At 41.3% G+C, this 13,472-nt stretch overlaps 1 protein-coding gene across 1 annotated transcript; it reads right to left on the reverse strand.

Moving 5' to 3' along the window:
* Positions 1-419: 419 nt before the first annotated feature.
* On the reverse strand, positions 420-13,387 carry LOC104407672 (glycerol-3-phosphate dehydrogenase [NAD(+)], cytoplasmic-like). Its single transcript, XM_010017009.1, has 8 exons — positions 13,363-13,387; positions 8,369-8,547; positions 6,360-6,500; positions 5,005-5,143; positions 3,906-4,018; positions 2,135-2,368; positions 1,878-1,984; positions 420-585 (listed from the first exon to the last, which is right to left on the reverse strand). The coding sequence occupies exons 2-8, from the start codon at positions 8,474-8,476 to the stop codon at positions 489-491; spliced, it is 939 nt and encodes a 312-aa protein (XP_010015311.1). The 5' UTR covers positions 8,477-8,547; positions 13,363-13,387; the 3' UTR covers positions 420-488.
* Positions 13,388-13,472: the final 85 nt, after the last annotated feature.

The following is a 13,472-nucleotide window of genomic DNA, read 5'->3' on the forward strand; positions in this document are numbered from 1 at the left end:
ACACGAAGTACAAAATGATGCTTGTGCTTGAGGGGAATTATGGAAACTCAACATTTGCCCGTGTGATTGCATTTTACTGCTGTCAGGCCTTTTTTTTACTATAGTTTGTCTGTTTGGATGAGTCCTTCAATTTTTCTGCATCTTGTGCTCTTCTGTAAGCAATATTAGTAGGCAAAATGTTGAGCTTCACATGAGCTGGATTGAGTTCCTTACAAGGGGGAGTGTTTGCAACTGGCAAGAAAGTAATTCTAGGGAAATGCCACATTAGTAACTCAAATACTGTTAAATTTTACATTCATTTCCTGTTGGGTATAGCATTAAACTTAAAGGCAGTTTTTACCCCCAGAATGAGGATGTGGAAATAAATACATTCTTCGTTGCTTTTACAGCAAGCACTGTCACACAACCTGGTCCTCTACTTTATTTGCTGTGGAGTTGACAGAAGTCCTGGGAAGATGAGAATGCAACCAGGTGAGGAGAAGGGATCTCTAAAAGTGCTCTGGGTGGTTCTGCAGGCACGTGATGAAGTCCTGGATCGATAGACCCTCGTAGCAGATCTTATAGATGGTTGTAAATAATGGAAACCTGAAAGGAGTGTGTAGCAATGAAAATAGTTTTAAATGTTGATACAAATAAACATTTCTGTTCTGATTATAGTGGGAAGGAAAAAATATCACTCTCTTTTTCTCTCTCTCTTTACAATGTGATTTTAACCTGGAGGTGCCTTTGCTGGAAGACTCTACAGGGCAATTAAGAGGAACTAGAGGCAATTCTTGGGGGTGACAGCACAGAAAAGCTGTTTTAGAGACAAAATGCCTATCCAGTGTTTTTCATTAAAAAAATAATCTTGAATTGCATATCCTCTTTTTCCTCCTGTGTGCAGAATGCAGGTGTTGTTTGCATTCATTACTCAGATCTAAAAAACTAAAAAGAACGAGAATGTCTAACAACTTTCTTTTCCTGGCTAAAAGGTTCTTTCCCTTTTCCAAGTTGCCTTAGTCATTACATGGTAAAAAATGAGTCTGCTGCATGACTTGGAGCCGAGTGTGTAACGAAGTGCAATTATAGGATACTTATTAGATCAAGTTTGATTTAAAGTTCGCATCCTGTCAAAAGGAGCTTTTCTTTTCTCATTTGTGAAAGACAATGCCATTTGAATCTTCTGTATCTGTTATAATTCTAATAGTTGGAGGTTTTTTACGTATCCTTTAGTGGCATTTGGCCTCTCAGTACTGCTCTTGTACGAGAGGGAATGGGATGGAAGGAAGTTTAGCTTTTCTATTGCGTAAACTGAGACAAAGGTTTAAAATTATAATCTTTCGTCATCCCAAAGAATTAGAGGTTCTTTTTATCCTTTATCTCAGCATTATTTGTGGCACTAAAGCATTGATATCTTGGCACGTATTACCTACCCAATGCATGTAAAAAGTTTTATTTAGGAGTATGCTCCCAGATTTTATACTGAGATAACCTACTTAACGTTTGCCCTGAGAGCAATTGCTGCAAGCTTTAACGGTGATATACTAAGAGCAAGAAACCCTTTGACCCATAGATCATGTCTGCAAGCTGACTCTGTATGGCCTTCAGCCTTGTTTAAGGGAACAGGGATGTCTGGATAGCTCCTTTGGATTATTATTTCTTTTGTTTCCTACATGTGTATGGCTTGTTTCTCCTAATGCTAGTTAGCCTTCACCCCATTCTACTGACCACGGCAATGAGGAAACAGGTGAAGCTGAGCTCTAACAGTGGCCCATGATGTAGAAAGCAGTTGTTGCAGAAATGAACACGGTAATTAAACAGAAGTACTGTTAAGGAGGTTGTGAATCAGTCATAATCTGTTGTTGATTCAGTTGGGGGTTTTAAATAAAAGCACTTACTTATCGAGCATATTTTTCTGTTTCAGAATCTTGTAGACTTCAGCTGAGGTCTGAGGACCTTGCAGCTTTTGTCCGTTCAGCATCTCATTTTCCAGTTCCTGAATGGACTAGAAGATAGGAGACTGGTTACTTGGATCAGAGGGGATACTGCTGCAGTGCCAGCAGTTATGGAGAAGGTAAATGGCTAACGATGCCTTTGTAAAACACAGAAGGATTTCTTCATGTGTTAGTGTAAAATATTTCAAAATCTTCCTTACTTTTCCTGTGCGAGCAAAGGCTTCTGCTACTCTTCTGTTGCGTCCCCCGTAGCAGGTAGTGATTAGATCAGCAACTCCGCAGCTTTCCAGAAAAGTGGCTGTTGATACTGGTCCCCTGCAGAACATCTTGGCAAAGGCCACCATTTCCATAAGGCCCAAGCGTATCACTGCTGCCTTTGTGTTATCGCCGAAACCCAGTCCATCGCAGAACCCAGCTCCCACTGCTACGATGTTCTATAACCAGGTTATTGTGAAATACAGAGGAGGAAAAGAAAGGAGATGATGAGGAAAGGAAAGGAGATGATCAGGAAAGACGTGCGGTTTGTCAGCATGCACTGAGCTTTAAGAAAATCCCACAAATCTGTCTGCAATTTCCAATGGCCATGAGCTTATCTGATGAGGTGGACAGCCAGTTATTGTTAAATAAAAGTGGCTGGACTGCTAGAGGAGTTTTTAGAAGTATCTATTGTTATCCTCATGGGCAAAAATCAAAGCAGCTTGTTTAATATACTGCAATCACGTAGTGTGTATGCAATTAATGTTTTGTTTTTCTGCTACTTCCAAGTTGGGATGCACTGACCTTTCTGTTTTAGTTAGTTAAAACATCCCACATGGGGTCATGCCCTTCTAGGTTTTGTCTTTGGGTCTCTAATTTAGACAGGCATGGGTTCTATGTAGAGATGCTGCAGGAGATCAAATCTGGGTTTCACCTGCAAAAGCAGTCAGTAGTATTGCCCTTTTCTACAGCTCTAAACAAATCTTTTGGGATCCTAAACATCTTCACAATTCCTTGCCATTGTCCTGCACACACCTCTTTCCACCTCCCAATTCTCAGCCCTGAATAAGTCCTTAAATAAGTGTAGTTCAGTGTGCATGAGTAATATGTCACCAAGTACTGCCATTGAAGTGCTTGAAGTGTTTTCACCTGACACGCACGTGCTCTGGTGCACTTTTTGTCTTTAGCAAAGGCAATGCCAAAGCAACGCTTTCAAGAAGAACGAAGACTTCCCACAAAGCAGAAACAACCCCTCTCCCCTCTGTGCCTGCCCCCAGTTCCAGTCTGTGGCCAAAAGCAAAATCAGGGGATATTTGGGTTTGTACGTAAAGAAACTTTTCTTTTTGTATGTAAGGTTAAACAGGACCAATTCTTTCCTAACCTCCCCCACTTCTCCAAGGAAAGGTCAGTTACTGAAGTACAAATCATTGAATGAATAAAAAAGTACAAATGATCACAGGCTGGAGTCACTTTCAGCACATTTAAAATCAAACTTCGAATGTGCTGCCTCATTGCAAACTTGGTGATTGTTATCATTTCTGATCGAGCCTGAGATCTCGACCTGGGCATTGCTGGATGACACACAGACATGCTGAGCACAGAGCCCTGCTTCTGATGCAAACTTTCTAGCACGTTACTACTTGAACCATGGAAATAAGTTATTAGTGGGAGCTACTACATGTAATAAGAGTCTATTACATGCGCTTACAATGCGCAGACAAGAAAATACAGTGGGCTAAATTCTGCTCTCAGAAGCAGAGGTGCCTCTGGTAAAGTAGAAGTAAAAATACAACTCTTTGGAAATGCTTTGCCAGCAGTGATATTTTTAAGTAAATTTTCCGTTCTTTACAGGTTGGAAAACTGGCACGTGAACTACACATCCATGCTCACTCAGTCACGCGGTGGTATCTCATATTAGACTCCGTGCCCTACAGAAGACTCAAGTGAGGGCAGAATTTGGTCCTACTAAGAACATTTTGGTTTGAAATCACTCACTTTTAAGGCTCCACAGATCTCCACTGTATCAGAGTCGAGCACCACGGTAATCCTGAAATTGGGGGTCTGCATTAATTCTTTAAAGATTTCCCCTTGTTTTTCGTTTTTGCAGCCTGTGGGAAGGAAGGTGACAGGGTGGGTTTGCAGCGTCTCAGAGTACACACAATTAACTGAAACCTGAAATAAGGTCCCTGGGTTTGTTGTCCCAGTAACTGGGTGCTACTAAACAAGACATATGTGCGACAGCAGCTCATGGCTGCTGGGAGCCAGTGTTAAATGTATGCAAGTCCCATGGCATTGGCCAAGCATCGCCTAATGACTCTTTAATGAACTTATAAGTAGATAGCCCCCAACACAACTTTCTGCCTCAGAAAGCTTGTATAACCACAAACCTTGCAAAAGATGATATTCACTATCACTGTAAAATCTGCAAGGCAAAGGAGCAGTATCACTACTTTTTTTTTTTTTCCTTCCTATGGAAGGATGTAACTTTAATTTTGACTGACTTTAAAAATCAATGGGTTTTAAAAACTACTGTATAAACTTTCCAAATGAGGTCAGACCCAGTGCTGGGAGCATCTGAGGCTGTCTTGGCAAGCAGTTGGAATGGGAGGGAGGAACAGAATGTTACTGAGGTTTTGGTTTGGTGGGTTTTTTGGGTTTTTTTCCAAACAAAGAAATTTTGAAGATGGAGAAATACACCTTGGGGAGCATGAGCACATACAAGCTTCTGATTACACTTCTCTATCTATGCTGTATAGTGTATCAACTGCTGATGTACTCAGTGTTGAGCTGTACAGACACAAAAGGTGGCTCTTGCCAACTCCTACAGAAACAGGATTAAGCTGTAATTTTTTAATGGATAAAATTAGCTTTTAGCACTGAAACCCACTGTCAGTTTGGACCTAATCCTGCCAGCACTGAACTCCCTGGAAATAATGCTGCATCCCTGAATGAGCTCAGCAGGCACTGTGTCACTCGGGAACCACCTGGGACCCATCGCACCCCCCTGCTTCCTCCAGAGGTTATCCCTGTTGCCCAGCCACAGGTGATGTTAAATCACAGCCAGCAGCTCTAATCTGCTCTTTGCAATAGTTACCAATGGTGGTTTCACAGAACTTCTCATCAGCCACTTCTTTGGCTATGTTGGCCCCCATAAGCACACTGATTTCTATTTTTAGTTTCTCTCGAATGAGGTCAGATATGAGCTTCAGGCCTTCGGGACCCTCATCGATGCCCTGAATAAAAGATGATAGTCAAAGCCAAGTTGTTAGAATAAGAAAATGACAGCAGCGGAGCACTGGTAAAGCAGAAAGTGTCCTATTGCCTGCAGCTCTCTGGTTTTAACTGGTCTTATATTTACTAGCATTAGTCATTGACATGAACGCTCTCAGTTTGTACTTTGATAACTGCAAATCCAAGGCAAGTTCAGGGAAAAGATAAGCGACAGTGTGGTAACCTTGCAAGAGGCCTCACATACAGTACTGCTTTCCTGAGGCTTTCTTTGATGTTGTACTACTCCTTTGTGTTAAATTCCTGTAGTACAGAACCAGACTTTTAAATTTAAGCCTATAAGCAGTGGATTTTTTGCAAGATTTAAGTATTAATCTGAGTGCTTCACTGGTATTACTGAGTACACGGAACTGTCTTGTTTGGGTTTGGGTTTTTTTAAGCTAAAGAAGTAAATTTGCAGGATTTTCCTTTCTTCCCAACCTCCTCTCCTCCATGTACTGCTGCTTGTGAGATAATTTCTATAGGAGAACAAAGGAGAAAGGGAAAGACCTGGTATTGCAGTCTGAAAACTTGAATTACATTTCTTTTATTACAAGTTTAAATTGGATATTTTCTGTAATGCAATCAAAAGAAGAAGAGGTAGACTGTGTTCCTATGCTTTGCCTCTAGCTTTTAGTTTGAGATTCTCTTAAAATATTAATTCCTTTTAAGATTCTTATAATCCGGTACCTCTAACCTTAAAAAGAGATTCCTCAGTTCATGCCAGATTGAAATTGTCTCAGTTCTGCAACATCATTAGTTGTTATTGTGCCATTTTAATGCTGTCAAGAACAACTTTAGCACGTACTTGGAAGAGGCACTTTGACCCAGCACTCTTGCCAGTTAAGAGTTGAGGCTGTAGTCTGAGTATTTTTTCTGGCAGTAGCACCAGCTTGTGCAGTCCTCCTTCTGTCCATTTTCACCTCCATGCTGGTCCAAGTGGGAACTTATCCAGGCTAAAGATGGCTGGCAAAGACAGACACTCAGCCTGGCTGGGTTGCCCCATCCTTTCCTCTCATGGGCAGCAGAAGGGTTGGCAGAGGCCGGGTAAGTTTTAACTCTTGCAGAAAGAAATGTTTGTTTTTATGTAGAGCATGCAGCTGAGGGCTGGAGCTCCTGCCCTTAAGTTGAAGCTACTTATTTACTCCACACAGATGGAGTCTTGTGGAGATGACAACTTACCTTGATCAGGGAAATCCCAAATGTCCCGGACTTTATGTGGTCTGCAATCTGCTCACAGATTCGTCCAATGAATTGATGTGGCAGAACAAACACTAAAATATCTGCCCAGCTTGTTGCTTCGACCACGTCTGGTACAGCCACCTGGGACAAGAGTGACAACCAAAATGAGCCCAGGTAGGAATCCTCGCACCTTGCAAGATAACAATGTGCCAAAGCCATCGCAGATGTGCTGCAAATGGCCTTAATTTTAACTGTCACTGTGGCATAGCTGCTCTTCATTTGAGCAGCTACAGATCTCTTCTGAAATATCCAAAGCAGCCTAATTATTTTAGGTTTGGATTTTTAATATTTTTTTTATAATTTATCCCAGTCCTGTGTGGATAATCTGGGGAAGGCACTATACTTTCTAAACTTGCAGCATCCTGGGAAGACCCTTTGCTGGTTCAGCTTCTTCGGGCAGTTCCTGAGCAACCCTATATGGTTCTTATGGAATCAACGGTAGTACTAGGAGCCCAGGAACAAACTGGGGTGGTGAGACAGAGCCTCTTCTGGCAGTCTTTAGTTTCCATACATCACCAGCTGAGACTTAGCCAGGAATAAACTATATAAAAATACAGAGATTATCATAATCTTTGGGGGTTATGTGTCTCTGTTTTAGATATATAATAACTTGACCAATAATTACAAGACCCTATACAACATGCTTAATAACTAGCAAGCTGTATCTTTCTCCAAACGCTAGCATTACTCAGAACAATTTAAGCCAGGCTGCAGAAGCAATGGTAGGTGATTTTGAGCCTGCTGTCACAAGCAGTTTACAGTTATGGAAAACATCGCTCTTGGACGCAGCCTTGGAGCACACAGCCTTAGAGCAAGAGGATTCCCAGCGGGAAAACCAGAACTGCTGCCAGCAAGGCTGCTTCTCCAGGACAACAGCAAAGTGGGAGCAGGGCAAAGGCTGACAATGCTGTACAGGCTGTGCTCCTGTCTCTCCAAAATGCTGCAGAGCAATGCAAGGAAAATTTAGTTGGGGTTGGTTGTGGGTTTTTTTCCCCTCAGTCAGAGATTAAGGTGTGAGGGTCTCTCCAGGCTTTACTGCTGGTGAAGGCTCAGACTTTGCTGTAGAGAGGATGAGGCTGATCTCAAGTGGTGATGACAAGCCTGTTGACCTGCTAGAAGGTTGTAAAAGTAAGTGACAAGTCAATTGTACCCCAGGAGAACTGTGTGCCAAGTTCAAACCACGGGAGTGCAAATATGCAATCGCAGCACTAAATGCAGTACTAAATATAACCACTCTCCAAGCATGGAGACCCATCATGTGCAGTGTCTTAACTTCCTTTTACCACTGCAACGGTCCAGAAACGTGGACAAAACAGTGGCATTTGGTAAAATCTTGAACAGGCAAAACTCTTCACCTTGCTTGCTCCAGTAGCAGTAAATCATCTAAGCTGATTAGTTTAATTAGATTAATTAGAAATGCATAACTTGGTATTTTAAATGTTCATGAAGATTAAATACCTTATATTTTTGGTGGAATTTACAGCATTATTAATTATAGCAGCATGTTGCTAGCCTGAAATTACCTATGAGCCAATAGCTCATTTTTCAGCCCCTTGTAAGCCACAGCTGTTAGCTGTGCTGTTGATTCCTTTTTCAGAAGGGAGAGCAGCAGCTTTCCCTTTTCTTTCCAGGGGATGCTGTGGGTTTGAAATAGCTCCATGCAGACAGATAGATCTCTGCCTGCCATCTATAGAGTTGTTCTGATTTCTGCCAGAGAGGAGGATGGCGCGTTACCAGCACCTGACAGTTGGCTCTTTGAAGTTGTGTGTGACACGTGAGACAAGAAGTCACAAAAGTGAGTTATATCCCAGTGAGTTATATGTCAATATTGGAGTGAGTTAGGTGGCAAACCAGAATGCAGCAGTGAATTACTTCCTTAATTTTGCCAGATGTTGCCTCCCTTAAGAAAAATAAAAGTATTTCAGTGATTTTTTTTGTTTTCAACTTACCACATTTTTGGGTATCTTGTATCCAGGCAGATATTTAACATTTTCATGTTCCTGGTTGATTATTTCTGTGAGTTTTCTTCCATCGATGATCTCTTCAAATACCCACATCTTGACAGTAGGATCAAATCTGTTGGACTTCTGGACATTCTGGCCAATGATTCTTGCTATGGCTGATCCCCTTTAAAAAGAGAAAAAAAAAAAAAAGAAAAACTGATAGAAACCAAAAGGTTTTATTGTGAATTGGAAACAGAAATTATTTTAAACGTAAGAACTTATAAAGAAGGCCTGTGCTATAGAGCAGTTCAGGTGCTTGCAACATTTGTCAGAAAGCTTTATCCACTACCCCCCATCAAACCCCCCTCAGTTTAAAACCACAGAAAGCAGAAACAGAGAAAACAGAACTGTAACCAAGAGATCTGAAGTCATATCAAAGATTACAGAGTTGAAGCATGATGTACCATCAACAGCGCTGAAAATACAGTATCTGCAATTAAAATCTTTCTTGATCCTTGCCTAACTTTTTTTTTTAATTTAAGATGAACAACCCAGTAAACAACCTGGGTAAAACAACCCAGGTGGTAAAGCAATGCTGAACAATCTGCTGTGACAGTCTTTGTACATCTCATCTAAAATAGGTGTATCCCACTTTCCTACCAATAACCAAACTGTTGCAATTAGGATTTTATGTAAGAGCCAAATCCTCAGAAATTATTTTCTTTAAAAAAAAAAAATAAATAATCTTCAGCCTGATGGTTTCTTTTTATTTATTGTTCTATTTATCACCATAACAGGATCTGTAATAGTTGCAGCTTGAGGATATTTTAACCATCCAGTTTACTCTTCTTCAAGTCAGGCTGAGCATTTTTTAATCTCAGCTCAGACACTAATTTTATTTCCCCATCACCACTGTAGCCTTGCAAACATTCACTTATTTTCTTGGCAAGAGAGAATTAAAAACCCCACAGAAAATATTGGCAGTATTGTTTAATGATCTTTAAATTATATGGGGAGGAGGGCTGATTACTTTTACTCCTCTGTTCCCTCTTTCCATTTTAACGCTTTTTAGTCTTTTGAGTACTGGCCATTTTACTGCCATGACTGAAAGAGGAGCTCCAGTTGCACCACTCTTGTCCTCTGACCCACTTGTAACACACCTGCAACGAGCAGCATGAACAGGATTTAGCTGTGATATGCTTTCTGGGAGCAGTAAAGGTCTCCAGCATATCCAAGACGAAGTCCAGGTAGGTCTGTGCTGCAAATGGTTCAAAGGGAAACCACGTTGTAACTGGCTTTCCTTGGCTCAACCACATTTTTGATGTAACAGGTTTGCATAAGGCTGAATTGCTCAATAAGCAATAAAAGAGTAAGGGCTTTATCTTAATCTTTAACGATAAAGAAATACTTCTGAGATCAGGTTTCACTTTGCTGAGTGTTGACTGAGCTGCCATAATGCTTTTTTGTTTGGTTGGTTTTGGTTTTGGTTGGTTGGTTGGGTTTGGCTTTGGGGTTTTTTTGTTTGGGTTGGAGTTTTGGGGTTGTTTTTGTTTTTTAAGGGATGATTGGTTTTGGTCCTTTAAAACATTTAGGGAAATATTTTAGGTGTGAACCTTAACTGTAAGAGTTTTGCTTTTTAAAAAAAAGATATGCAATCATACCATACATTCATGTTATTTATAAAATTACTTATATTCTGGTTCTCTTGCCCTCATATCTACAAAGAGCACAATCAAAGCTTGAACCGAGGATAAATTGTGCTCTGTACAAGAAATATTAAAAGAAAAGGATAAGGGTTTTTTTTTTTGTTCGACTGGGCTTTTGTTGTGTTTTTGTTTGTTTTTTCCCCAGATAAAGCTGAGATCTAAATTCATTGTCCAGGTTATGCCTGAGTCTCCAGCACAACCCAGGTGATGAACTGAGAACTCAAGCCTATCCATAAAAACAACTTTTAAAGCTATCTACCAAGTTCATGTGATTTTCTGACGAAAGATGCACTCTGCAGCTCTAACCTCAAAATCCTGAATGGGGCTCTCAACTCGCAGTAGATAAATCTGATTTTCTAGCAAAGTTGTCATTACCACCATGCTTGAGTGTTGCCACCCAAGTGTTTTCCTATTGACAAGATATCAGTGAAGGTATCTCAGGCATAAAGGTAGCTCCACAAATAACAGTATTTTTCTTTGGTTTTTCTTTAGATGGATGAGGATTTGGGGGAGAAAGGATTTAATGTTTAAAAGGCATTGATCAGTCACCACAAACCCCTCAAACAGTTCAAACCCTGATGCTCTGTTTTAATTAGACCATTTAAAATTCAGTCACCAGCCTCGGGAAGAAGAATTGCTTTGCCTGTGAAGGCGGTGTTTGGTAGACTACACAGGCTTGGCGGAAGAGGGCTGCTTATGCAAACAAGGATGCTCACGTAGAAAGACTTTGCCATGGTTTTATTTTCTCCAGAACTCAGTTTAGTGCAGATTAATAGAAGGCAGAGAACTCCACTTAGATAATTTTAAAAAGTAAGTAAAAACTGCCAATCAAGGTTTTCTCCCGATTATGTTAATTTGTGTTGGAAGTGATTTACATATTGCTAAGAAAATGAAAGCTTTTATCTGGAGATTTTCTATCAGTTTAATGAGAAAGCTTTGATACAGAATAACTCAAATAAGACCCGTTAATTACATATATGAATATGAAAGTGATTGAGGCATACATCAGATCTGCTAAAAAATAAAGCTTAATGGACCCTGCAAAGCAGCTAGTCCGTTAAATACTTACGAGTATATTAGGAACTTACATTATTCCTAATAGTTTTCCTGAGGAAGTCTTAAAGACCTCAGTGGTTGCAGGTCTCTTCCTTTCCCCAACCAGCCCACCCCAGGTCTTTGCTATCCTCAGCATTAGGAAGATCATCCTCACATTTAACCTAAGTCTTTTCTTACCACAGTTTAAGCCCATTTCTAGACTAGAAGGGTGGGATATTGTTTTTCTCCTTTAGATACTTGAAGATGCTCATGTCTTCTTCCAGTGTCTTTCTTAGCCAACCACCTCAAATTTTTTTAAATTATAGTACTGCTCAGGTTGGAAGGGACCATTAGAGATCTCCAAAATGGGAACAACACTGAGTGTAGATGGGTCACCCAGGGCTTTGTTCAATCAAGTCTTGAAAACCCTCCAAGAACCACCTCCTCTCTGGGCAAGCTGCCCCAATGATTTATTATTATCATAGAGTTGTTTTTAACTCCTCTCTATATATTGAGTCAGAACCTCCTCTGTTCAATTTATGACTGCTGGCTCTTGTTTTCCTTCCATGCAACTCCGCAAAAAGCCTGGCCATCTGTCCATGTTGAAGACAAGAACCTAGCTTAAGCTGAAACTTTGCTGAAGAATCTGCAGTCCAAGCAAATCTAAGATGCTGGGGAGAGATTTTGGATTCTGAAAGGCCAGGCAGTGAATTAAACCTCTATTTTTAAAAACAGGTAACTGAACCATGATTAATGTAAACACAAACCCTCCTGCACCTGGCTGGCAACCGCAAAATGCAGTGCAGCACTTTGTTCAACCATACCACTCGTGAGCCTCCTGGCAGTGTTGACTTAGGAAGTCCCAGTGACCTGCTGAAAAGAGCTATTGCAACATCCTGCATTATCAGCCGCAGCTCTGAGCTGCAGGAAAGACTCAAGAGCAGTGATCTGAACTGTCACCCAAATATTCAGGAGGAACATAAGAATAAAAATGTTTGCCAAAGATAAATATGGCTTTTCTATGTTGTGCTAAGACAACCTGTTCTGCCACAGAGCCTATGAAGAGATGTGATTTGAACATCATACCACAATGTTTATCTCCTCCCCAAAGATTTACAGGCTATGTATATGGTAGGAAGCAAGAGACGGGCCCGGGCAGACAGGCAGCACAAGTAAGTATATAGTATTGAATGGGCTGAGGTCTCTGTGTGCCTGTGGCACAACCCTTTTCAAGTTTGTAGGTACTTGTGAAAAAGGCAAACTTTCTCCTTTCTCAAGTATGGCTTCTGAAAGGAGACAACCAAGAGGCTTTGAAGAATGTCTTACAGCAAGGGGACAGCTTGGGGAAGGCCGGAGGTGCTTGCTTGAGGAAGCAATAAGAGAACAGTGAAGGCTGTCACTATGGGCTGACCAAAGGTAAAAGCTGACTCCCAGGTGTACAGCCATGGGAGTTCAGGGGCTTGGAAGTAATAATGAGCTGCCTGCACAGGCTTGGATGTCTGTGGTTAAGTTAAAGGTGAGGGAAAAGAGGGCAGGATGGCAGGGATGCAAGCACTGGAATGACATGCTAAAAGCAGCAGTCAGAGAAAAGCTGGTACAGAAATGATGGGGCACGACTGCATCTGTCAGGGCCAGAGAAAGGCAGATGCGTGATTGACGATGAGTTCCCAAAGAAGACTTAGCTGTGCAGTTACGTGGCAAAGGTTGTGTCTGAGAGATGTCATGCACAAAGAGCCTGTGATTTGAAAGAGCATGCATGTGGGGGCTTGGAAAAGCAATGGACTGGTTTTGCAAGGCAGGAAGGCAAAGAGTTGTACTTTAGGTATGCTGTGTTCTCAACAGCTCACAAGCAACCACTCCCATACCTATTGATTGGTTTTGGCATTTGCTTCCATTTAGCTGTCAAATATTTAAAAATCTTAAGAGGCTTGCTTGCTGGGTACAAAAACAATCCACAGAGCTACCTGAAGGCTGGGTTTGCTAATCCCAAGTGCATGCACATACACGTTAGTCTGTTTGTGCTCAGTGTACATAAACTATAAGAGAAGTAAGATGCAAAGTCCGGTGCAATAGGGTTTACTGCCTTCACTGGGGTCTGATCCAACGAGCTCTGGAGCTTTTGTCCAGGCTAGAAGGGACTGAGCAGTAGCAAACATATTCTTACGAATGTGGATAAGGATAAATGGGGGACCTGAATGCAAGGCTTGTACAGGGCTGCATCTGCCCGGAGATGCAAAATGACATGCAGAGGGGGATGGAAGTGAAAGATGCCAATAAGGCATAGCTTTAAATGGAGCCTGTGCCCCAGTTCCTTCAAAGGAACACGAACAGCATCACTGCTGAATGCTTAAATTTGAACCGCCTGGGCC

This window comes from Nestor notabilis, unplaced genomic scaffold (genome assembly GCF_000696875.1).
Source record: "Nestor notabilis isolate BGI_N333 unplaced genomic scaffold, ASM69687v1 scaffold26716, whole genome shotgun sequence".
NCBI classification, from domain to species: Eukaryota; Metazoa; Chordata; class Aves; order Psittaciformes; family Psittacidae; genus Nestor; species Nestor notabilis.